The sequence below is a fragment of the Silurus meridionalis genome, chromosome 27 (assembly GCF_014805685.1).
Source record: "Silurus meridionalis isolate SWU-2019-XX chromosome 27, ASM1480568v1, whole genome shotgun sequence".
Taxonomy (NCBI): domain Eukaryota; kingdom Metazoa; phylum Chordata; class Actinopteri; order Siluriformes; family Siluridae; genus Silurus; species Silurus meridionalis.
In genome coordinates this window covers 2,929,848-2,957,347 of record NC_060910.1, presented here as the reverse complement: position 1 = coordinate 2,957,347, position 27,500 = coordinate 2,929,848, and the positions used below count along the sequence as shown (strand labels likewise).

The 27,500-nt window shown below is 38.8% G+C and overlaps 1 protein-coding gene across 2 annotated transcripts in view; it reads left to right on the top strand.

The window, feature by feature from the left end:
- The window catches only part of kremen1 (kringle containing transmembrane protein 1), a 60,316-nt gene that overhangs the window by 6,920 nt on the left and 25,896 nt on the right, over positions 1-27,500 (top strand). For both annotated transcript variants that reach the window (XM_046841536.1, XM_046841534.1), the window contains exon 2: positions 20,614-20,776. In XM_046841536.1, coding sequence (XP_046697492.1) covers positions 20,614-20,776 — 163 coding nt within the window. The remainder of the gene's footprint in view (positions 1-20,613; positions 20,777-27,500) is intronic.

Below are 27,500 nucleotides of genomic sequence, written 5' to 3'. Positions count from 1 at the left end.
CCTTGATGATACATGGGTTGGAGTGGAAGATCTCCTGCTATAGAGCTCTCTCTCTATATATATATATATATATATATATATATTAGTATGTAGCAATTCTTAGCCATTCTAGCCGGCTAGCCAACTTGAGCACTGCGCTAGATTAGCTAGTAAGCTAAACACATTTAATACAACTTCACCTCCTTTCACTTCCTTTTCTGTTTATTTGCTAAAATTCCCACAAACCCCTGACTTTTCAGTTTCCCTCCTGACATTTATGAATATCTGATAAGAGCTTTTCATTTTTTAATGCCTCTCTCTCTCTCTCTCTCTCTCTCTCTCTCTCTCTCTCTCTCTCTCTCTCTCTTTCTCTCTTGCTCTCTCTCTCTCTCTCTCTCTCTCTCGCCTCTCTTTCAATCTTTCTTCGCTTGAATACGCAGTAATGAATTAAGGCCTCACAAACACTCCATCCCTCCGCAGTGCTATCTGATGGCAAAAAAGAATTGTTTTTATAATCAAAATCCCACTCAAGAATCTTTTGCACAATGCTTAATTTGCCAGGAAAAACAAACCCTCAAGGAATATTCTAGAACAAAAAAAGAAAATGGGATGAAAATTGGACAAGGTAATACGTTTTTTTTTTTGTGTGTGGGGTGAGGCTTTATAGAACCACCATTATCCATCTATCTATCTATCTATCTATCTATCTATCTATCTATCTATCTATCTATCTATCTATCTATCTATCTATCTATCTATCTATCATCACTATTATTTTCCTTTTTTCTTTCACTCACTCTTTCTATTTCTTTCACACACACTTTCCTTCTCTCTCTCTCTCTCTCTCTCTCTATTACTCACCTTCTATCTACTGAGCTATTGATTTATCGATCTAACGCTCTATCATTCTATTTATCTTTTTTCTCTGTCATTCACTCTCTATTTCTCTCTCTCTCTCTCTCTCTCTCTCTCTCTCTCTCTCTCTCACACACACACACACTTTCCTTATTTTGATTTATTTCTCTCTCTTCCACTATCTATCTATCTATCTATCTATCTATCTATCTATCTATCTATCTATCTATCTATCTATCTATCAAGAAAAGTGGGTTTCATGCTAGCTTAGTATAAATATTTAGCAAATTTGTACTAGTTACTTGTGCTAGCAAAAGCATGGTTTGGAGTGGAAGATCTCCTGCTACAGAGCTCTGACCTCAGCCCTACTGAGCACCTTTGGGATGATTGTCGCCATAATTTGTAAAGTAATCGATGTAGAAATTGATTGAGAGAAAGAATAATCGAACTTCAGGCATTGTAGGTATTAGCTCAAGGTAGCCTGTTCATTAAATATGATACATAGCTAGCAAGATGGAGATTAGTTTTCATGCTAGCTTAACATAAATATTTAGTTAGTCTGTACCAGCTAGTCTTGCTGTCACTGGTTTAGCTAGGTGTATGAGGAACCAGAGAAGGTGTGGCCTATAACTTAAACTTTGTAGGTTTGCTTTACAACAGAGCCAAAGTGTGCATGCATCGACTTGTATTGCTGTTTACCGTGTTGTCTTCTGGCCCCTCAGCCTGCCCTGACCTTTGACCTTGTGCCCTCAAGGGGTTTGCTTGAGTAACCTCAGCTGGATTCTGTTCTTCAAAACAAGCCCTATGTCATCTGCTGGGAGTCTCTGTCTTTCCCGTGTCCACGCCGGACCACATTTTAGCATTTTTAAAAACGCTAACATGTACTTATGTGGTCGGGAGTGGAACTCTGATTTCAGGCTGCATGAACAGAATCAGTGCCATTTCATGAACCTGACCTTCGTCGTGAACTTTTCCACCGCAAGACGGAGACTGAAGTGGACGCTTGACCCGGACGGGGGAAAGTGGGGAGGAAATATAAAAGGCCAGAGCTGAAAATATCAAAACGCCAGACCGTCCCTCCCTGCCTTCTCTGGCCAGGAGCAGTTTGTGGGTGAAGAAGCAGATTGTTTCCTTCCAATGAATTCAGTCCTGGTGTACTCGTATAGCTGAAACGAATTTTAGATTTTGGGTTTGTTTGATTTAGTTGATAAATTTGGTGTATTGTGAGCAGATGCAGGTAGGAGGCATGGCCTAAAATCTGAAATGTAAAAGTTATTCCTCCGAGTGATTTGGATGATAATTTAAATTTAGTCGGGTTTTCATTTGTGTGGATTTACACCTATTTTAAGAAACCCTTGCTGTACTACTATGAGTTTTTGTGCCATGTTAAAAAAAAAAGATTACAGGAATAAAGTCAAAATTATGAGAATAAAATCATAGCAGGACGAGAATAAAGTCAAAAATACGAGAATAAAGTCGTAGCACTGCAAAAAGAAAGTCGAAATTACGAGAATAAAGTCATTGCACTATGAGAATAAAGTTGAAATTACGAGCATAAAGTTGAATTTGCGAGAATTAAGTCAAAATTGCGAATTGCAAGTCATAGCAGCATCGGCTGAAGTTTATTCTCTTAGTGCTACGACTTCATTCTTGTAATTTCGACTTTGTTCTTGTAATTGTAGGTTTTCGTAAAATTGTATTTTTTTTACGTGCCACTAAAATGTTATGATAGTATTGCAGAGAAGGTGTGATGATGGCAAACCGGAGATCGTACGCTCCCCATAGTTTGCTATGTTAGCGATTTTACCGAATTAACCTGACGTGTGCCACGAATCCAAAGAATTACACTGGAATCTCTGTGATCCATCCCGTTCTAACCGTTGATCTCGACACCTTCGGGAAATCCGTCGGATCTGAATTTCATTACATGTGATTTTAGTCTAAACAGTTTTGTTTGTTGAGGTTCGCTGTTGCGACTTGTCTCCTCCTTTTATTGTATCACGGACGTTTATCGGGTGCTTAAACGTTGCCGCTCTCATTCTCTCTTTTGTGTTTGGCTTTGTTTGCGGGTCTGTGTCTGTGTGTGTGTGTGTGTGTGTGTGTGTGTGTGTGTGTGTGTGTGTGTGTATTGAAATCAGTGGTTAAGAACAGGATGTAATCTAATCCGAGCTAAGCCCTGGTTTACTCTGGCCTGTGCGTGTGGGATGAATCCGGGTCACTTTAGCTGCTCATAAGGCTGCCGCTGATGTGAAACTAAATCTCACGGACATGAATAAATCCCTAAACCTGATCCTGCGCTCTCACGATAAAAGGATGCTCCCTTTTTCTCTCTCTCTCACCATTTTATTCTGCTCTGTCGTTCTTTCCCAGGTGGAGCTCCAGTCTCTGTGTCTCATTGTGCATCTGACCTGGAGTTGATTCGGGCCCAGAGGGCGAGCGAGACGTCGATCGTGCCGCGTCTTGCGCAGACGCTTTTGTTAGCCTCCGTCTCTGTTTTGTTTCAGACCATCTGTTTTCTTCGCGCGTATACGATTCGCGGCACATACGCCGGCTTTCATTCACCTTTTTATTTTTTTTACGCCATCGGTTAATTTAGCGGTGTTTGCAGGCTGGAGGACATTTTCAAACACAAAAGGAGAGAGATAGAAAGAGAGAAAAGGACATGCTGAGGACGAGGTGCAGCATGCGCAGGCCTTTCTGTGCGTGTTTGAAAGGCAGGATCAGATAAATGTGGAGTGGAGTGTGGAAAGAGATAAAGTGGGAACAGCATAGCTGACTGACAAAGCATTACATAAAAAAAGAGGCTACTGTTGATATCAGATCTCACAGGAATGCAGACGGTTGGACAAACCGCTGCATGTATTTTCTTTCCGTTTCATCTCAAATATATTGATATGTAGGCCATGTCCAAACTCATAGGTTTTTTGGCCTTCAGTCAACAAAAAGTAGCTTTTTAAAAAATGTTGGGTTTTTCGGGTCGCAGCGTAGACTTTCAAAACGAAGGCTTTTGAAAACGATGGCGCGTTTTTTTAGTCATTGCTGCCGTAAAGGGGCACAGGGCTGTGAGCGTTTTCAGACGTTTTCAGTGTGGAAACGCCGCTTTCAAATGTATTCAGAATAGTGTGGACGTAGCCTAGCTTAGCCTAGCTTAGTATAGATATATACAATAACGTTCAAACGTTTTATTGTGTAGTATAGCGTTTGGCTGTTCCTCAACCAGATTTTGAGTTCTATACAGCTGAAATTAATGATCATTAGAACTGCTTGGTATGATTGGTTATTCCGACACCTGCTTCTGATTCTGCAAAATCCCTGACTTTGTGCAAGTGAACAAAATGTGCAAAAAGTAAGAAATATTTTTTTATTAAGATTTTAGTTACGTTTTGGCGAATAATGTAAAAAAAAAAACTAGAAACCCGCTAACCTGCTAGTCGCAAACGAGAATACTAAAACTGTGAAGTGTAATTAGACAGTCTAGCTTCTGGTTTTAATGCAAACCATGTTCAGATTTACATAATCATTTGTAGTTAGTACAGGAAGAATTATGCAAGTCCTCATGCTTGTCATTGTAGATTTACTGCTCTGCAGTATGAATGTAAATTCACTGTCTGTCTTTTTTATAACATGATTTATGATGCTACATGACAGGTGGCTTTGATGAATCTTGGTGAGGAAAGATTTCGATTAAAAATAACTTTAAGACTAATTCTTTAAGATTGTATCATTGAATCTATTAGCAAACACAATAATCATTTCATGACTACTGGCTTTGAAGAACACTGGAGACGAAAGAACTCAATAAAAAATGACCAAATCACCAATTAGCAAATTAGTTATGAAATTAATTTAAAGAAGAAACCTCTCTTTTTTTTTTATTTAAAAAAAATCATCTGTATTAATCCTCACACTTTTGTGTTGTCTGTTAATAACTAAATAAAATAATATAACAAAAACTATTTTGAATTCTAATAAATTATTTAAAATGTTAGTAATACTTTTAAAATCAGTGTATTATCAAGTAAGTGATTAATAAAAAAAAAAAAAAAAGGCAATTTAGCATTGGAGCAGGATATAAACATTAATAATGCGTCATTAAAAATGTGCTCTGAAAAGTGTAAAAAAAAAATTTGTAAAATTGTGGTGTGTTGAGTTTATATTATACTTTATTTTATTTTATTAAATTCTCTTTACAATATAAAATTTTAAGTCAATTTAAATTAAAAATTTTTTATTTAATTTTTTATTTAATTTATTTACTTATTTAATTGGACTTTCTGACACACACACACACACACACACACACACACACACACACACATATATATATATATATATATATATATATATATATATATATATATATATATATATGTTTTTTTCTCACATTTTGACCACCATCCAGAACACACAAAACCCTCCAAGATTACAAGAGATACACAAAGCTAAGTATAAAATTTGTATTTCTGACCAGCAACACACACACACACACACACACACACACACACACACACACACACACACACACACACTTTTTCCTCCTGCTATGGGGTGTCCTGTAATCAGCGTCCATCAGATCTAACGCGGCATACACGTGCTCTGTGACGATCCTTTACGCTCGCTTGTTAGAACAAAACCACATATAATTAACATTCCTACAATACCAATAAACCCGGGCCAAACTCAGTGATGCAAAACAGGTGTGTGTGTGTGTGTGTGTGTGTGTAAGAATATTCTAGGTTTAATGTGTACCTGTACTCACTGTTGTCGTACCTGTAGCTGCTTTTGTGTGTTATTGTGAGTCAGATTTCACAGCAGTCCTGAGGTGTGTTTGAGTTACTTCTGAACAAACTAATTCATTAATTAAATGTTTACACGTGATGTTGAAATATGTTTGAATTGTCGTGAAGTTATTAGCTTTTATAGCTAATCAGTGTGTCGTGATGACGAGTCGTTCGTCTTACTTTTGCTAGGCGTGTACACACATTGGTTTTGATAATTGTCTTTCAGACGGCGTTTGTGTTTTCAAAGCTTTCAAGGTGACTTCTAATGAGTACTTTTTTTTTTGTAGATTTGTGTTTTCCTGACTAGTTAATGCTAGCTAAGTTACAGACACTGGGTTGTCAGGTCACTCGCTAGCTAAATTCTGTTCTGTCCAAGGTGTAGCATCTGTAGCTGTCTACACTACACTTGGTGCCTGTCGGGTTGCATTTTTGCTAACTAACTCAATATTGTTTCATCAGTCAGGGACCATAGCGAGCTTGTTAGCTGACTTTCAAGTTTTGTTAGCTAGCTAAATACTGGTTTTAGCTAGATCTCTTTCTGTAAAGCTTCAGTTTGTCTTAGCCATATTTTCTCATTGGGTTAAAAAAAATTTATTCTTTGAGTGACGTAACTAGCTGTCTATTGTGCAACATAATTAACTGTCTAGACACTTTTAGGTCAGATTAGCTGAATTCTGTTATTTCCAGTAACATAGCTAGCTACCTTGTCTACCTACCAAATCATAGTTGGCATCTGTCAGGTCACATTTTTTAGGCAAATTCTGCTACTTCAAGTAACAAACTATGAGGCCAGGAATCAGGATTCACTTTGTGTCCATCAGGTTACATTTTGCTTGCTAGTGAAATTTTATTTTCTCCTTAAATTAATGTGGCTAGTTATCAGCTAGTTTATAATTTTATTTAGCTAGCTAATTTCTGTCAGTCAGGTAGCATAGCTATCTATCTACCTAGCTACAGATAGCATACTAAGTGATATCTGCCATGTCATATTTTGTTAACTAATTTCTGTCAAGTAACAAATCTAGCTGTTCTGTTACCAGATTACACTTTGTGTCTGCCGGGTTGTATTTTGCTAGCTAGCGAAATTATGTTACATACCTATTTTTTCTAACTGCCTGGAGACATTCAGTGTCTGTCAGGTCACATTACATTAGATACCTCAGAGTAAGCTAGTTAAGGTAATGCAGCTTGACAGTAATTACGTCTGACTGATTAGCTGTTTTTAATTAGCTGTTCACTGATAGTAAATTTAAACTTTTGATTTTATCATTTTTCACATTTAGTTTTTCAAATGTTTGGTTTTTTTGGTTTGTTTACATTTAAAATTTCATTACAGTAGGAAAAAATCAATAGCATACACGCCTGCTACATTATTTGGTTATTGTGCAGTTTGCTGCTCAACAAAACCAGTTTTCTGCACAGGTTGGGTTTTGGAAGGTTAATGAGATTTTCCTGTAATGCTGATGTTCGGGGGTTATGTGCGGTAGGAAGGGACCTGCCTGTACAGGAGCAGACAGACCTGTGCACACAAATACACACACACACACCGCAAAATTATCCAACAAACAAAAATAATCTAATGTCGACAAAAGAACAGGGACCTGGCAAGTCTAATCAGAAAGGGTGCGAGAACAGAGGAAGCATTCCACAGACCTGCAAACAATCCCAAACATGTAGCACACACCAGATTGGTTTGGGTTTTGTTGTAGAAGTCGGTTGGTTGATGGACGTTTGGCTTGGACAGCTTGGAAAACCTGAGACCGTCAGGTTTCAGTTCATATGAAGTTCAGTAGAACTCAGAAACACATCATAAAGCCAAACTGGATTTCATGGATTTTATAGAACATAGTTGTTAAACCACAAGGAATGAAACCAGAAGCTAGGATTTTTATCTCCTCAGTACTGAAGATTGACTAAAAATTCATCATCAGTGAGTTTATTTTTCCCGAGTACTGTAAACAAAGGACCTCGAGGAAGATTTGTCCACTCCGTAGACATCTTGATCACCATTCCGGATCATTGTCCGGAATATAAATATGCTCTTATGTTTGCTGTTTGATTCTACCTTGACCTGTCCACCAGACCAACAAGCTAGCTAGCTACCCAACATTGCGATACAGCAATGAACTGTATTTGATACGCTGTACATCTACACAAACAAATACTAGTAACTCTGTGAGAAATGTTATGAAATATAGGTAGCTGGTTAACTATATTTAACTGTAAGCAATTAGTTTGGTATTCTTGCTAAAATCCTTTGGTTTTTTGCTAACTATTAAACTATCAATAATTTGTTACCAGATTTTGTCACACTAATTTCACTCATTTTTTGCTAACTACCTGGATAGTTCGCTAATACAAAATAGCTAAAAAATGTATTAATTATGAGGTACCTATCTAAATAGTTAGCTAGAAAACATTGGCAGGTTACCTAAATAGCTAGCATAGTAGCTACCTAGCATTACTTATTATTGACCTGCCAGCTAGCATTGTTGTTAGCTTCTATCACTCATTATGATCTTAGTGCCTAAATATCTAGCTAAGATATTAGTTTGCTGATATATGTTTTGAGTTAACTGAAAATGGCTAGCTAGCATGGTAATTAGCTGATATGATTCATTACACAATTAGTGACTATATATCTAGTTAGCTACCAATATAATTAGCTAATATTACTCATTAGAAGATAAATATCTAGCTATGTGTTAACTAATATGACTAATTATTATGTAATGACTAAAATAGCTAGCTAGCATAAAATTTAGTGAATATTACTCATTTAAAAGTTAAACACCCATATAACTAGCTAGGATATCAGATAGATAATATAGCTTGTTATTAGACATCGCTAATAACACTCATGATTAGCTAATGTCACTCATGATTTATTTCTACAAAAAATGATAACTAGCATATTTTTTTACCTGATATGACTTGTCATTAGCTATCGCTCAGGCTAGCTGGTTATTTATCAGGAAACTTTCACTGAATCATCTAAATAATTCGCTTTAAATGTTTTCGATTATTCCACTTGGTTCCAGAAAGTTCTCAGAGTTTCGGAGCTGTTCTTCCTGGCTGTGGTGTGTGGGATTATAATAACCGGGAGTCGAGGGCGATCAAACCGATGACACTTTTTAAACTTAACAATGAGCCCTACTGTGTTATCAGAAATGTTTTGGAACGCGACCGCAGTGATGCAGTTTCGGAAAAGGAGGGAGAAATGGAAGAAAAAGGAATGCTGTTTGGAGAGGGATACATGCATGCTTCTACGGCTCTTTTTTTTTTTTTTTTGGAATCCGATGTGGCACGTGAGAGTCATTTCCAAGGGGGAATGATTTTACACCTAGACACCCACAAGGCTGGTGGTTTTCCGTTTAGCGTGTCAGTGACAGACACCGATCCGGACTCATAGACGGAAAAGCAAACTATTAAAGATACAGGTAAAAAAAAATAAAACGTGAAGTATTGTTCAGATGTAGCAGGATCATTTAAAACGTGTTTGTGTTTACATTGATGGTATTTGGTAGACGCACTTACCCTGACCAACTTTTATCACATTCATACAACTGAGCAGCTATGGGATTGAGGGCCTCGCACAGGGGCCCAGGAGTGACAGCTTGGTGTGGTTTGGATTTGAACTCATAACCTTCCGATCCAAAGTTCAATGTCTTAAACACTATGCTACCAAGCTTTTCTTTTTCTTAAATTTTTTTTAAGTAATAGTGGAGGTCTTTCTTGCTGACCGCAAACCTCACCACATAACCTAGGGAATGTTATGAGCGGCCATTTTGGATATTTGTACCGACGGATTTCTTTCTTATAACTAACGTCCTTCAAGATGAAAAGTCGGAAATCCTCGAATATGGAAACCCGTAACTTTAGCTATAACTATTGATATTTTTAGGCGAGTAGTGTGGGTGTGGAAGTGAGATCATGTGGATTGTTCTTCAACGATCATTATTTTGGGGTTGAGCTTGTTGAAATGTTCTCCTGATCTCTGGTCGTCTTCCAGTAATGTTTTTCCACTCTTGAAGCTCACGTGAAACTCGAAACACCTCAAACGACTCGTTGCTGCATCGCCGTACGTCAAACGTATGTCGTGTCAAATGTCTCTGTAGCACATGAGCCATGAGCATTATATTGCTATGTGCTTCTTTTTAAAGTTCCCTTTTGGTATCCATTTGCTTTTGTGGAACCTCCACTCTTCTGGAAAGATGTTCCTCTAGATTTTAGGGGATTAATCCAGACACAAGGATGTTAGTAAAGTCTGGTACTGATGTAGGTGAGGTGAGGAGACATGGCATGCAGTGTTTAATTGGGGGTTGGAGCTCTATAGCAGGAGCTCTTCCACTCCTTCCTATGTACCTTCATGAAGCTGGTTATGTGTACAGGGGCATTGTCATGCTGGAACAGGTTTGGGTCTTCTAGAGAAGTCAAGTAAAGGGAACACTTCAAGAGGAAGCGTACAGTGTACAGTGTACAGTGTACAGTGAAATTTACGCAACTTAATGAAGTCATTCAAGGAAACGTGTCTAAAGATGTGGACGTGCGCTTACGTGAAGAACACTTCCTTTACTTTGAAGCAGTTCCAGATAAGGCGAAGATGCAAACAGATACTAAACAACGTCTTGGTTGATCGAGTGCATGTGGGTCGGATGTCGTACTTTGTGTTTTTGTAAAACTGTTCCTTTAAATGGACTGATCCCAGACTTGGCCGATGTCCATTAACACTTCTTCGCAATGCTGACAGGCTAGACAGCATACACACACACACACACACACACACACACACACACACACACACACACACACACACACACACACGTTTCTCAGACCTATCAGATATCCTCAGTGTGTGTGTATACACAGGCTTGTTTGGTTTTTCTAGAGCAAATTTAGACATTAAACGTGACTATGGGTGGGCGTGGTTAATGGTGGGTGTGGCTTTGGGTAGGCGTGGTGACTTTGCTGCCCTAAAGAGAAATATAAATGTAAACTAGTGTCACTTGACTGAAGAGAGAAGTAGTGCACATATTAGTGCACTAACTCTCTCCATCTCTCTGACTCTCTCTCTCCATTTCTAGAAAGCTCTCTTTTTCTTTTTTATCATGCACATTCAGATTTTTCTAGTTTAGTTTCCACTTTTTATTTCTCTTCGTTTTCTATTCTATTCTTTTTTCCTTTCTTTTCCTCTCCCCACCTTTCACTTTTCTTCTTCTCTCTAATTTCCTTTCCTCTTCTGTCTTTCTTTCTTCTCCTCCTCCATCTTTCTCTACTCCCTTCCTCTTTTTCCCTCTATCTCTCCTCTCTATCTCTCCTCTCTTTTCATCTCCTCTCTATCTCCCCTTTTTTTCTCTGCTCCTTCCCTCTTCTGTTATTTTCTTTCCTCTCCTTTCCCCCCATCTCCTCTCTCTTCTCGCTCTCTCTCTCTCTTTCTTTCTCCTCAGTTGTTTACTCTGCTGTCAGGGTTGGTTAGTTGAGTGACTTTAGTGGTGTGTTTTCAGCCCTAACCTGTGATTAGTGTGCTATTTATTTAACCTCCTAACCTCCCAGAGCTCATCTCTCGCGGTGTGCTGCTTTAATCACGCGTTCGGGACTCGGAGAACCGCAGTAAAAAAAAAAACAACAATATCCCGCAGGCCTCGGAACCTCAGTGCAATCCGAACAGGAGTTTTTTTAAGACGGGCTTCTGAAGCCATGCCCGATGGGCTCTGTGGCTGTAGCTGAAACTGCGCTCCTTTTACACTCTAACCCAAAGCGTGAAATCATCACAGTGTGTGTGTGTGTGTGTGTGTGTGTGTGTGTGTGTGTGTGTGTGTGTGTGTGTGTGTGTGAAGATCCAAAACGCCTCAGGTTTCTCATTTAGAATATTAGAAACATCAGGAAGACCAACATCAACAAAAAAATATACATACATTTCCCTGTTTTTTAGAAATTGATGAGCAGCTCTTACATCACTGTCAGAACATCTGACTTAATAAAATGTATAGGTTTCGGATCAAATTTTGTGGATCATCAAATTTCTGACAGGATTTTTTTACTCTGACAGCCCTAAAATCTTCTCCTGCTTAACACCGAAGCTGAATAATCGAATTCCTGACAGGATTGTTGATCACAGTCATGCTAACTGGCTAACATGCTCACTAAACACTTGTGACTTAACACAAACCAGGGTTTCTGAGAGGATTTTTAGTTCATATTCACACACTCGCTACTGAACTAAAAGAAGAAATCCTGACAGGAAAATTATTATAGTTCAAATTTTCTGACAGGATTTCGTAAAATAATTTTTTTCCAAAGATTTTGGTGAATTTAGAAATATTTTCAAAAAGAAAATAGTTTGCTGGCATTATAAATGGATGGATGGGTATGCTAGATAGATGCATGGATGGATGGATGGATGGATGGATGGATAGACGGATGAATGGATTGGTATTTAGGCTAGATTGATTAATGGATAAATGGATGGATGAGTAGGCTATGATGAATGGATGAGTAGGTTGAATTGATGAATGGATGGATGAGTAGGATACAGGGATGGATGGATGAATGGATGGGTAGTTAGTTGAAATTGATGGATGGATAAATCGATGAATGACTGGACAGATGCTTTTATGTTTGGATGAATTGATGAATGGGTGAGTCAGATTGGTCAATAAATGGGTGAATGGATGGAATGATGGATGGATGGATGAATGGATGGATGGATGGATGGATGGATGGATGGATGGATGGATGGATGGACGGATGGGTAGGTAAGAAGGTTAGCTTGATGGATGGATCAGTAGGTAGGAAGGTAGGTGAGGTCAGACAAATAGATGGATAGAGGGATCGATGGACGGATGGAGGGGTGGGTAAGAATGCTAGATCAATAGATGGATGGTACGTAGGAAAGAAGGTAGATAGACAGAGATTAATTTCATTTGGTGTTTTTTTTTGTTTAATAATTTTCTTTCATTAGATTCATTTTTTTACTATGAACATATCGCAAGTCATCAAAGAAAATGCAGTAATCAGATATATACACACTGACACTAGCTGCTGCAGGCATTTTCCCTTTACTTATATTTAGATATTACACATGAAAGAATCAGTGCACTTTGGCTAAACGTTCTTTTGGTTTCTCTCCATGAAAAGCGACGCATGAATGAGAAGCGGAAGAGAGCGGGAGAGAAAGTGGGATGGAGGAGAGTCAAGGGGTGAAAAAAAAAAAAAGCAACCGCTTCGTGTGCTGGAGCTTTACACTGAGGCGAGACCAGCTTTTACAGTCTCTCTTTTGATGGTCAGCCTGTGTGTTTGGATAAAAACCCGGAGTTACGCCTTCTACAGGAAGCCCGGGTCTGTGGCTAGCGTGGTTAGCCATACCGCTATTCTTAGACTAGAGTAAGTGGGTATTAGCTTGAGGTAAATGTGATACACTGCTCAGGCTGGGGTACAAGCACAAGAAAATGAGACAGGAACAGGGATAATTAGGTTTTTTTTTGTTTTTTTTCCTTAGCTTGGCTCAGATTTTGGGTCGGGGAATACCGACCGGATTTAGAATGCAGAAGTAGTCCCAAATGACTGCTTGGAGTTATTAAACTGTGGAAAAAATCACCGTAGTAGAAATAATCCATGAATAAAAACGTGTCTTTAACTTTAACAGTTTTGTTGATTGATCCGACATTTATTCTTAACCAGCGTCGTTTTGTCTTCCCTCGTGTGGAAGGAAAGTCCTCCAGGAACTGATGGCCTGAACGCTGGATGAGTGTGTTGAAGCTTGACGTGGCTGTGGAGTTGAAGGAACGGTTTGGCATCAAATTTCTCACATCCAAAACAGATTCATTTGTTTTACTAGCGTTGTCTCATGCTTCTCCTCTCAGCCACGGGTGCTGGAACAGGCCTGGGTATTCACACGTAGCTTAACAAATTTTCTGGACGTGGATTTTGGTGTTTTTTCTGGAAGTGGTAGTTCAGTGGACTCCTGTTCAAAAGGTTGTGAATTAAAATCTCGGCACCACAAAGCTGCCACTGCCGGGCGCTTAACCCTCAGTTATATAAATGACATAAAAGTAAGTCTCTTTGGATACAGTGTCTTATCCATATCAAATGGAAATGTAAACTGTGGGTAGCTGATCAGCAGCAGATTCACAAGGTGGGGTTTTTGGTGAACCAATCCTCTCTCCAGAGCCATCAAAACCAGAAAGAAATGTTCAGGTAAAAGTGCTACAAATGGCTTATGGAATCAAATTGTATATTTCCCACTTTTCCTGTCCTGAAACGGCAACAAAAAACTCGGCTAGAAACCGCATTAGTCGGTTTCCCTCACCTTTTATCACTAGCATGTCCAAATGATGTTTTGCTTCGGTAGGTAGGTAAGATTGTTGAAGAGATGGGCTGGTAGGTATGTAAGTAGGATAGATAGATAGATAGATAGATAGATAGATAGATAGATAGATAGATAGATAGATAGATAGATAGATAGATAGATAGATAGATAGATAGATAGATAGATAGATAGATAGATAGATAGATGAGGAGTATGGGTAGGTGAGAAGGTTAGATTGATTGATGGATACCTCTGTTAATGTCTATGTAAACGACCTCTGTGAAGTTTTCTACATTTCCAGTCGGTAGATGCTCTAATCCTTACCTTACCTTAGAAATGAAGTGTTAAGGGCCTTGCTCAAGTGTCCCACAGCAGGTTGCTGGTTAGAATTAACCCTCTGATCAAAAGTCCAACATCTTAACCACTGATCTCCGATTTTCCTGAATCTAGATTAAAGTGTTTGGATGGAGAAATAGACTAATTTTGTCTAATTTAAGTTTAACTCTCTGACTAATTGCACCTCCACTTTATGCAACGGCTGAGACAACAAGCACACAACGGCTGAGCTAGCATGTAGCACCTCTACTCTGGCCTCAGAATCCATTCTCTAGGAATTTGGTTGCGTTGTTTATGGCGCATCAGTCCTCATGAGCGCTCACATGAACATCAACATGTGTGTAATTCAACATGGCATGACCTGCTGGAGGGGAAGTCCTTTGTTTCTTGTTTATTTTGATATCAATCACATGACCGTGAAGCTGCTCTTGTTTTTTTTTCCCATTTCTCTGTCTCTTACGCAGATACGACAGCATCTGGATGCTCAATGTGGAAGCAATTAGCTTCAAACCCTTGCAAACATAATAACAGGGCGATCAAGTCTTCGCGTATGAGGACCGCTCTTAGCAGACCCTCTTGTTTTTGGTTAGAAGGCCTGCACTGGGTCTCCCTTTCTTTCTTGTCTTTCTGGGCTTTTTTTTTTTTCCATAAGTGGTCGTGTTTTATAGGGGTTTTTTTTCCCCGCTTCGACCTTTAATGCGGTCAAAGATCTGTTTCCCATCAAAGTCTGTAATCCAACCACAACAAAGACGTCACATGGACGTACAGGGGAAACAGTTGCTTCGTGACAGAGTGAGATGGTGGTTCAGAGGCCGTCACCTTCTAGTCGAAACCTAAACCTCGTTCCGGCACGTGCGACATGTGAGTTCTCAGCCCAAAACAGCAGCGCTTTGAACCGTGTCGGTTTTTACCTCCCTATTCATCATGGACGGACCTTCTTATCTCATTCCTCTTATTCCTGCTTCCTCCGGTCGCCACAGAGTAATAGAGTCTCTCGACCACATCAAACCAAACTACTGCTAATTACTACCCTTCCTCCAGCCCTGCTTATTTCAGTCCAGCCGCTTTGAGAAAGCATTTTTCAGAGAGGTTAGCCACAGAAGCAAGATGGCTGCCCAATCTCCAAACGCTACCAATCTCCGTAGCCACACAGAGTGTTCTGAAAGTCACAGTTGTTCTTCCTCTTCTCTTCATTTCTTCTTCTTTTTTTCTCTCCTCCACCGTTATCCTCCCTCATGCGCAGGACTCTAAAAGGCCATCCTCCACTCTCGCCTTGTGGCTTGGACGGAGATTACAAAAGAAATACGGTAATTACTCCAGAGGACATGCGGTATGACTCATGCGGTACGACCACTTCTGAGTCCCAGGCCTTTGAAATGTTTCCCAGCTTGCAGGGGGACTATTTGCAGACTAATAGTGCCACCTAGCCGACCTTAATAATCCTTAATAAGTCTTTAATCTAGCAACTAACTTCCTGTAACGTCACATTATACGTTTTGGTTGTAGCTAAATTGTTTTCGCTGGTTAGTTTTTCTCAGATGCTTTAGAGCATTTCAAATAATTCTGTGAACCATTTCTCAAAACTCAAAGAATTTCTTGCAAAAGCCTGCACTTTTCTCAAAATTCTTCTTCAAGTAAGTTTTTGTGCCAATGAATATCTCATTGGCATTAGAAAAGGGTTTCTGCAGGTTTCACAAAGTTGCATTTAAGACATTTGAAGACCTTTTGAAAGACTATTAAGAATAAAATTTAAGGCCTATATCATGATATCAAAAACACACAGGTTTTTAGGTTTTATCTGGCCTTAATCGAGCCCTAAATACATTTTTTTAAGCCCTCACGAAACTTGCACTTCCCCATAGCTACAAACATTTAAGATTCGTCTGCACAATTTATCATTTGAAGAAAAATTCTTTAATAGAAATATGTAGAAGCTTGACAGATTGTGACGACCGGTTTAACTATTTAACATTGCAATGAACTGATGCCGAGATGTTTTGTGGGTTAAGACCGTTCAAGTGAGATGCAGTATAATATATTTTAATCAACACAACATAAACAATTGATAACATAAGAAACAGCAGACAACTGTACACACTCAATTCAACAAATGTACCAAAGCGTTCACAATTTGTTCAAAGCAACGAGAAATTGCTTTTATGATGTGCACAAGTGACTCCATTATCTGGAGGTTAAAAAAGTACTTCAGAATTTCATTTTTGATCTGAGAAACGCTCCAAATGAACTGAGAAAAACAGTTTCGTCAAATATGTGATATTTAGAGAGAGTTAACAGTATTGGAATTAATTTGCATAAAACGGCGAATAGCTTAATTTGTTGGCTGATCACGTTTCAGATTTGCATACGCTCACAAAAAGTAGAAGTTTCTCCGTTGCTTGTTGGTGTGAATCGAGGTCACAACATGTTGCACAGCTCAGTTTCCGCCAAATCTCATCAGCAGTTTTACAAACAAAACCCTTCAACTTTGACCTGGCTTTTAATTATGGCAATTGTTATTACAGAAAACAGTCTGCAGTCGTGCTCCAACAGCTCTGGGGCTTTTTAGTTTAGGTTTTTACAACCACTAAAAAAAACCCTGCAAGTTTTTCTTTTATTTACACCTTTTTTTCAGATTTTAATTTTCAATGATAAAATAATGGAAATAAAAAAAAAAAATCCAGAATTTTGTAGGTTAGCAGTGTTGATATTATTCACATATTTATGGTTTATTTTACATATAAAAAAATTTGAAAACAAAACATATAAGCCAATTTAATTTCTTTAGACGGTCATTCGAACATGCAAAGCGGCACGTGTACGTGTTTAACGTATAAATGAAAATACAGTTTAACTTGTGCTTTTCAGAAGGTGTGAAATGCCATGGGTGGAGTCAGATTTATGTTGCACTCATTGTCCCTTTCAGGAATTATAATTGCGCTACCGACAAGCAGGTATTAAATGTGCAGAAATCCATTCTCGCCCCTTTGAAAACATAATTACGAAATATTCATTAGGTGTTTATCACTGAGTATTTATTAGATATTCATCAAACTTTGGTACTCTGCTGAGGAATAAGAAACAATGAGCATTTATTTGTATATCATTATTGTATTTATTATGTATTTATGTATGAATGTGCGTGAAAAAGTTCAGCTTCCCAAACTTACATAGTTTTCCAATTGAGGATAATGTAAGATAAATCTTTATTCGTTCCATAGTTGGGAAGTTTGCAGCAAAAAAAAAGAAGTGCCAATATGAGGCAGAGACAGAATACAAATATATGCAGTATAGTATATAAATACCAAAGAAAAAAAACAATAAAAGTGGTTACGCTATCAAACAAACAAATTGCACAGTTTAAATTGTTAGTGTTGCACAGTTGTTATTGCACAAAGATTTCAATTAGTATTATTATTGTACAATTTAAACATCAGTATTAATGCTTTGCACGCAACTTAATTTATACAGCTATTCTCCAGAAATTGTAATAAACATGGCTCACTGGAGATCACTGTGTGTTATTTGCTATAATAGTGAGCCCTACTGGTTTTATTTCAATCTATAGTCCCATGTTTTCCAAACATTTTCAGCCCAATTGTGGTTTATGTAGATTCTATGTGTGAGGCATATAAAATAAAAAAAACAAAGTTGAATGTGAGTAAAAACAATCGAAACATTTTGTCTTCTGACGAAGCATTCTTGCATTTTCGTTCTTGTGTTTCTCGACAACAGGTTCTATTGAAAGCTGAGCTTTAATTATGTCTCGTCTATGACCTTATCACATGCCAGTGTCTTCTTCATGTGTCAGTGTACAGATTGTCAGGTGAATAGGTGGGAGCTAAAACGCCGTGACTAAATAAAAGCTTTAATGACGGGGTGAAATTTCCTGATCTGGCCACTCAGACCGGCGGCTGGGTGTGGAACGTGTCTGTCCTGAGAATGAAGTTTGGAATCGTTTCCTGTGAACAGGGTGCTGTTTATGATCGTTATACTGTAATTAATGAGGCGGATTAGAATCGATCATGCCATTAAAAACCGGTCAGGCCTGATTCTGTGACCGATAAAGTAAACAGTATTCTGGGACAGTATTGAGCAAGGGGTCCTCAAACTATTAAAGAAAGGAAAAATGATGTGGCTCTCAGAGAAAAAAGTTTGGGGACCCCTAGTATAGAGAATATGTGCAGAATGTATATGGAGTTCTCGAAAGGTGTCTTTGAAGCAGGAGAAATAGCCAAGTGTAAGGATCGGAGAGACCTTTTACAAGGGCCACATTGTGATATATAGAGGACTGGGTCAGAATGTAAGGTCTTGTGGTGTCTGTTGTGGTATGCAGTGGTTAGTACCTAATTAAAGTAGTCCAGGGAAGGAGAACCTATCAACTGATGACAGGGTCATCGGATCTCAAGGATGTGCGAGGAGCGAAAACTAGTCCGAGCATCACAGCTTGCTGCTTATAAAGATGCAGAGCCAGAAAAACAGAGAATCCATGATCACCTACCTGTACACCACCTACAATGGACATATGAGCATCAGAACTGGACCGTGGAGCAGTAGAAGAAGGTGGCCTGGTCTAGTGAATCATGGTTTCTTCTACCACATGTGGATAACCAGGTGCATGTACATCACTAACCTGGGGAAGACATGGCACCAGGGTTCACTATAGGAAGAACAGCTTCACCACACCAGCTGGTTAGCAAAAATATATCCTGTATGAGCAGGACCATGGTGTAGAAATGTTTAGAGACCCCTCCTGTATACTTTAAAGGAAGATTTACCTCAGATTTCTCCTCAGCATTTAGTGAGAATTTGAAGTATCTCATTTTATTTCTTCATCTTGTGGAAGATTAATAGTCCCAATTCTCATTCATCATCTTTCCTCTCAAGGGCACCTGCTGAAGGACAAAAAAAAATACCCTAAAAGCTAAAATCTTGTTTATATCTGATCTGATCTGATATTTATACCCCCCACCACCTTGTTTATCTCCCACTCTCCTTCATTTCCTCTGCGTTGACTAGCATGCTAATACAAGGGCCGAATGAAAACAGTCCCAGGCTCAACTTGTGCATAAACAGCTCAAATCTGGTTACACATATTTCATATAATCACCCTGAGCCAATTCCCTGGAGCCATTTCACAGAATTTAGTTTGATTTGTAAAACCAGGTAACAAGATTAGCTCTTAAACGTTTGTGTTAGATGCTAGCATCATGCTAGATGCATCTCCTTCAGAGAACATGAATGGGAGAAGATGTTCTCTGTTCCCTACTGTATAAAGACAAACGTTTGTGGACACCTGACCATTAGATTGGCATGTTTCGTCCCCATTTATTGTTATAATAACTTTTACAAAAGGTATGCATAAATGTCATGGGGAAACTAAAAACTCAGGGATTTGTGGGAATTTCAGCAAATAAACAGAAACATAAAAGAAGATGAGGTGAAGTTGTGAAGTGAACTTCTATCGAGTTTAGCGCAGTGCTGAAGTTAGCTAGCTGGCTAGAATGGCTAAGCATGGCTATATACTGTATATATAGACAATGGTTCGTAGACACCTGAGCATAAGATTGGTATGTGCTGCTTTCTGAACATCCCATTCCACATTGAGTCCCCATGTGTTCTTATAATAACCTCCACTCTTCTGGAAAGATGTTCTAGATTTTGTGGAGATTCATTCAGCTACAAGTTTGTTAGTAAAGTCAGGTAGTGTTGTAGGTGAGGTGAGGAGGTGAGGACCTGGGGTGCAGTCCGAGTTCACATTCAAAGTTCAGTAGGGTTGAGGAGGTCAGAGCTCTATAGCAGGAGATCTTTCACACACTTCCATCCCATGAAAACCATATCTTCATGGAGCTGGCTTAGTGCACTGGAGCATTGTCATGCTGGAACCGATTTGGGTCTCCTGGTCCAAGTGAAGGAAAATTTCATGCTTCCACATCCAGAGACATCCTGCACAAACGTATGTTTCCAACTTTGTGGGAACAGTTTGGTGAAGAACCACATGGCTATATTGAGCATTTGTTCATGTAGATCCACGTCAAAAGCTTTCATTACTATTCACCTAAAACATCAGAAAGCTTGATGGTGCTGGTGATGTTTTTCCAGACTTCATCTATCCTTTGTGTGTGTGTGTGTGTGTGTGTGTGTGTGTGTGTGTGTGTGTGTGTGTGTGTGTGGTTAAAGCATTGTCATGAGTTCAAATCCCAGCCACACCAAGTTGGGCCCCTGAGCAAGGCCCTTAACCCCATAGCTGCTCATTTGTATGAATGAGATAAAAAGGTTGTCGTTCTGGATAAGGACATCTGCAAAATGCTTTAAATGTGTGTGTAACATTAAATCCTGTGTGTTTGTGTGCTGTAGAATGCTACACGGTAAACGGTGAGGACTACCGAGGTCGGCAGAACCAGACGAGTCTTCACGGAGGAAAGCCCTGTCTTTTCTGGAACGAGACGTTCCAGCATCCGTACAGCACGCTGAAATATCCGAACGGAGAAGGAGGACTGGGAGCTCACAACTTTTGCAGGTCAGTGATTGTGTAATCCATCTGTGTGTGTTAGAGAAAAATCTTTCATTCATAATCTTTTTTTAATTCAAAATTTAAGTCTTCAATCGGTTCTCACGTCACGTGTGTCCCACGTGTGAAGGCTCTACAGAAACAGCCAAGTCAGAAAAATGATCCGATCTTCTCATTACTTGTGAATGTGTGTCTGTGTGTGTCCGTGTCCGTGTCAGTGTCCGTGTGTGTCTGTGTGTCTGTCTGTGAGTGTGTGTATGTGTGTGTGTGTGTGTGTGTGTGTGTGTGTGTGTGTGTGTGTGTCACACTTCTCTTATTTTGCATCTGGTTTTGTCCTCTTGTTTTTACATGCCATCTTTTGTTGTTCTTTTATTTATTTTCTTTTGCTCCACCCATCTGTTTCTCTCTCTCTCACTCATTCTCTCGCCTCTTTCTTTCTCTCCTCTCTCTCTCTCTCTCTTTCTTTCTCTCTCTTTCTCTCTATCGTCTGACATCAGCCACTAATTTTCTCAGTTATCGCTACTGTCACTTGATCTTCTCTTCATTCATCCATTCATCTCTCTCTAATTTTTGTCGCTCGTCTGTTTTTCTCGCCATCCGTTACCACCATCTGTCTTTCACAATTTTTTTCTCTCTTTGTCTCCTTCTGTTTCTCATTCTTTTCTCATGCTGTTGTTCAACATCTATGTTTTTCTCTATTATTTCTGTTCCCCTCTCTGTCTGTTATTCTGTCTGATTCCTCTTACTCTTTCTTTCTTTCTTTCTTTCTTTCTTTCTTTCTTTCTTTCTTTCTTTCTTTCTTATTAGATCATTGTCTCTCTTTCTGCACGTCTTCCTGATTTTTTCTTTCGTTTCTTCTCTCATTGCCTTTAACTCCTTCTCTCCTCTCTTGCTTATCACAAACACACAACGTTCCTCCACGAACAGCAGACCTACACACAGGACTACATAAAGGCCACATGTGCAAACATTTGTGCAGAAAAACTCACCAAAGTACAGATACACAATGGCTAAAAGTTTTGAGACACCTGAGTTTTCCGGCCCTATGCGTTCTTCCTAATACTTTTACCACAAAGTTTAGGTACACTTGTATAGGATGAATTAAACTTTCCCTTGAACCAGGAAACCTAAACCTTTTCCAGCATGACAGTGTCCCTGTGCACAAAGCCAGCTCCGTGAAGATATGTTTTCCATGGTTTGGAGTGAAAGATCTCCTGCCACAGAGCTCCAGGCCTACTAAACACCTTTTCACTTTTCACTTACATCAATACCTGACTTTTGCTAACATCAATGTGTCTAAATGAATCTCACACAAATCTCCACAGGATCTAGTGGAGCATCTTCCCAGAAGAGTGGAGCTTATTGTAAGAGCAAATGGAGACTAAATGTGGAATGGGATGTTCAAAAGAACATTTTGCTTCAGATTGCTCTATATCACCGCTGTTGTGTAAAGCACGTGAACGGGAAAGTTTTACGAGCGCTCTTAAGTTGTGTTTACATGAACACTTGGCCAGACGTTTTGCCTGTAAACAAATGCCCAGGCAGAAAGCGAACGCCGAGTAAATTTGAAAAAAAAATCCAGAGACCCTACCGTAAAAGAAGATAGCGAGGACACCAGAGATCATCAGGTTTTCTCTCGGTTGCCTCCATTAACAGCATTTACACAACATGAGGCTGACCATCTCTCACACACACTCTCTTCACCCTTCAGCCATTTAGAAAAAGGTCTCAAAGCATTCGGGTCTCATGTCCAGACCTGCGTAACAGCTTCTTTCAACAAACCATGATTTTTTTTTAATACAGTGGAGGGCCATTAGGGTCAGCAAACTACAATTGTAATATGTTTTTCTCCACGAATATGTATTTAATAGTTCCCAATTTTATAGCGTTTCTGCTTCAGGGAGGCATCACAATGGAATGTATGTTCCGGTTTGAGTTTTTATCCAAATCAAATATCAATAAGCCCATAACAATCAGCATTGTGGGCGCTTGTAACGTAAAATCCACGTCACTTGAAGCTGTTGCTTTAACCAATCAGATTGCGAGTTACTGACTTCGGAGCCATCTAGCAGGCGTACAATAACCAGCATTTTTGCGTCCTTTGATTGGATGGTCAGAGAGCGCACTAGTCACAGCTCGTGACCCGCATCTGTAGCAAACTGCAAAAACTCAAATATATTCATGTGGATGGAATAGCTGTTTTATTTTCATTCCACAATGGCTGACAAAGGAGAAGAAATTGATTTGGTCGCAGATACACTTACAAGACGGACTTTTCAAGAGAAGCTGGACATCGTGAGGAAAATTTAGCCAAAACAAAACAGTTGTTAAGATTTTTCATGAACCAATTATACAGGTAGTCGTCGACTTACGACCACGACTGGGACCGACAGATCGGTCGTGATGCTGGAAGCTGGTACGCACTGTCGTAACACGATTTGGTCATAAGAAGAGTAGGCTATATGTACAGTATTGTGAAATTATGCCAAAAGCTGGTAAAAAAATAACGTACACCGTGGCTAGCGATTGTGGTCGTGAAGTCAAATGGTCGTAAGTTGCATAGGTCAGTCCTATAAGATTTTGCACAAAAACACATAATTTGCCTTCATTTGAAATCCCCATGGAAATTGCAGGGAAATGAGGCATTTTATGAGGTAAATATTTCGACACGTTTGCTGGAGATGATGTATGCGGAAGGTGCAGTTGTGGCTACAGTGAAAGGAAACGTGTTGAATTGTGCCTCTCTATAATATTTATGGTTTCTATAAATGTTTCTATACCATAATGATGGTACTAAGAGGTGGATTGATTCAGATAGGACATCACTGAAGGCCTAGATAAGAAGGTTTTAACTCAAACACTTTCATTGCACAAATATCTGCTGTAAAATCACCAAACATTTACATGTTCAGAGTTTATTATTATATGGACAATTGATTTTTACAGTGAGCTCTGTGTGCTGCTCAGTGCTGCACTGTTACACTGTTATTGTGTTTTGTTGTTGCACTAGATGTCATTTGCACACGTGTACTTTATGTAAAGTCTCGTGGTTCGGTCTGTTTGATTCAGGTTTTTGTTGTCTTGTGTAAATGTATGTGGTTTTATGTGGCACCTTGGACCTGAAAAATTTTCTTTGTCTCACTGTGTCTCTACTGTACAGCTTTATATGGCAGATTAAAGCCCTTTCGACTTGACATGACTTGACAGATTAGTAGTTAAAGTAATGTACTATTGATTACAATTGTTCACCACCAAGCTGCCCCTGTTGGGCCCCTGAGCAAGGCCCCTATCCTTCAACTGCTCTGGTGTATAAATGACATAATTGTACACCACTTAGAATAAGGGCATCAGTTAATCAACTCTCGGGTTGCAAACATGGAGCAGATTTCTCACATCAAACATCCAATTCATCATCATGACCTCCATTGTCATACAGCTTCATGATATAGTTTAATTCCTTCTCTCTTCTCAGTTTCTGTCCAAGTCTCACTCCTTCTGTCCTTCTCTCTGTCACTCTATTCCTGTACCTGTCCCTCTGTCTCTAAGTTACAAATTTGTCTCTGTCCCTTCTTTTTTTTTTTGTCAAATTCTTTCTGTTTCTGCATATTCTCATTCTGCCGCTCTGTTTATTTGCTCAGACGCACATCTTTCCATTCTTCCTCTCATTCTTTTATTTTCTTCCCATTTTTCATGATCTTTCTCACGCTCCTGCTAGGTCCTCTCATGGTTTCTTTATCATGAAGTCTTAGCGAGTGTTAGGGATATAAAAATATATATTGATTAATGTATAGATATAAAAGAATAGGAATACAAATATAGGGAAAAAGGTATAGGGATTAATGAATAGATATAAAAGTATGGGGATTAATATATAGGGATTAATGTTCAGTGTATGAATAGAAAGTATAGGGGTAAAAATATGGGGTTTAATGTATAGTGGTAATTATATAGGAAGACCGGTAAGAAGTAGAGCTATAAATATATAGGGATAAAAATATAGGGAAAATATAAATTAATTTATATAGGGATAAATACATAGAGGTACATTTATAGAGATAAATATATAGGGATCAGTTTATAGTGATACATTTATTTTTTTAATAATAAACGAGATTAATGGAGCGAAACACACACACCTTCAAGCCGGGAAACATTTTGCCGTTTCTCATGCTAACTGTTTCATCTGAAAACTTCACGCTGGTCTTCGAACCTGAAGACACTGAGGTGAATCCGAATCCGAATCAGAAGAGTGCGTATACACGGATTGTGTTTTACTTTATTCCAATTTCCGATCTTTCTTTTCGTCTGCTTTATAAATCCCCCAGGTGCTGGAGTTTTAAAAGTTTATCATAAACTTGATTCAGAGAGAGATGGAAAGAGGCTGTTAAAGCAAAAACAGTGTTTGAACGCAGTCCAGAGTGGCTGATTCAGACAAGGAGAGAGAGAGAGAGAGAGAGAGAGAGAGAGAGAGAGAGAGAGGGGGGCAGATTTTAAAGCTTGTAAACCTTCTACTATGGTTTATTGTTTTATTTTTTGGCTCCTCATTAAAATATACAATCGCTTGGTGGATTTTAATAACGCTGTCAATAATCAGGTTTGAGATATAAAAGAGAAAAAACACGATCAAGGCACATCTACTGGCAAGCGTTTAAATAAACATAAGCTATATGTACTCTGTATATATTCACTATAAGAACAAAAGTTTGTGGACACCTGACCATTAGATAGGCTTCTTTTTGAACATCCCATTTTACATTTATTCTCCATTTGCTCTTCTAATAACCGCCACTTTTCTGGGAAGATGTTTGAGGAGATTCATTTAGACACAAGGTTGTTAGTAAAGTGATGTAGGTGAGTTGAGGAGGCCTGGGGTGCAGTCAGCATTCACAATAGGGTTGAGATCAGAGTTCAATAGCAGATGATCTTTAACTCCAACCCATATGGAGCATATGTTCATGGAGCTGGCTTTGTGCACAGTGTCATGCTGGAACAGGTTTGGGTCTCCTAGTTCAAGTAATGGAAAAGTTTAATTTATCCTATATAATTGTGTGCCTCCAACTTTTGGAGAAGTTGGGTGTCCCAATATTTTTGACCATAGTGTATCTGCATGTTATGTTTTTATTTATTTATTTTTTTATTAATTTTTTTGGCTTAAATTTTTGCACACCTGGGGTTCATTCAGTGTATAATTTTTCTACTACTTTTTTAAACGCATATACATACATATTAATATCAAACTCATAAAAAATGAATTAAAATAAAATGTTTATAAATTGGCAAAAACCTAGATAATAACCACATATTCTATATCATAAAAAAAAAAAAAGCATGAACCGATCGGAAGCGAGCATTTTTCATGGGTGTGGTATAAATAAGGATTTTTTTGTATGGAATCTGTGTATTTTAGGGATGTGCATCTCCATAACTGAGGCCGATATGATGGCTCGATGCATAACCAATGATACACTGCACTAAAGATACATATGAAGCATCTACCGATGTGATGCAGTACGATTCACTCCTATGTCTGTGCAGTGCGGTCCGATTTCTATTTGATTCAACACACTGCAATTGGGGAAAAAAGCTATTACTGCATGTGTGCAAGACCGAGGAATATGTCATTATTTTCTGATGCTCATTTCTAAGTTTCTTTGACTAACCCGTAACGCCAAGAAAAATAAAAAAGCACGAGTTTTGGAAACCTGTCTGTGCTTATATGATTTCTGTTGTAACTGGAGTTAGTGAGCTCTCCCTTCACCCAGACTCAACGTGCTACAACGGCTTGTATCTAAACAGTAGCCTAGCAAGAAAGTCATTGTTCACTGTCTTCCTCCTTCCTTTCACAACTATTTCTCTCGAGAGTTTATCTTTTGGCATCGTCGTGCGTGTAAAAAAAACGTTTTTTTCCCCGATGCTGTGCAGCTCAGAACACAGGTGAGGTGCGTTTTTTCGTTTCCGTTCGGAAATTTCATTAGTCTAATGTTATGGGGTTCAGTTTTTTGACTTGAAGTTTGTGAAACCTGGAAAAGCCCAGGAAAAATCCATAAATTAGCCGCTTTGTTGTTTAAGCCGCGGGGTTTAAAACATGGGAAAAAAGTAGCGGCTTATAGTCCGAAAAATACGGTACATATCAAATATTGTTCACAAATAATTTGTCACTTTCTAAATAATAAAAGTGTAGCTACTATTAATTATATATAAATAAATCATTTTTTTCTTGATGTAAATATGTTAAAAATGATGTATCACGATACAAATGGCAACTAGTATCTGATGCACACTTTTTAAAATCAATGTATCACATCGATAACTTTTATGCCGATGCTGGGTGGATTTTACCATCCTTGGTGTGTTGTGGTTTAAAAGTAAAGAGCAAAGATGATGAACGTGTGTCGAAAGCCCTTGCGAACAACGTCCCGATCATTCCGACCAATCAGATTCGAGCGTTGAATAAACGCTAGACAATTATAAACTGTTGAAAATGTTTGGAATAAGGAGATGACAGTCACATGACAGGTTCCTGACATACTATAAATGGTTAGTTGACTGTGTGCTTTGCAACACACACACACACACACACACACACACACACACACACACACACACACACACACACACACCACAAACACACACAAACACATTGAAGGTACACACACTCTATGTACTCTTTAGCTTACTGAAATGATAGAGTGATAACTCTCTGTCCTGTTGTCACTCCATTTCTTTAGTTTCA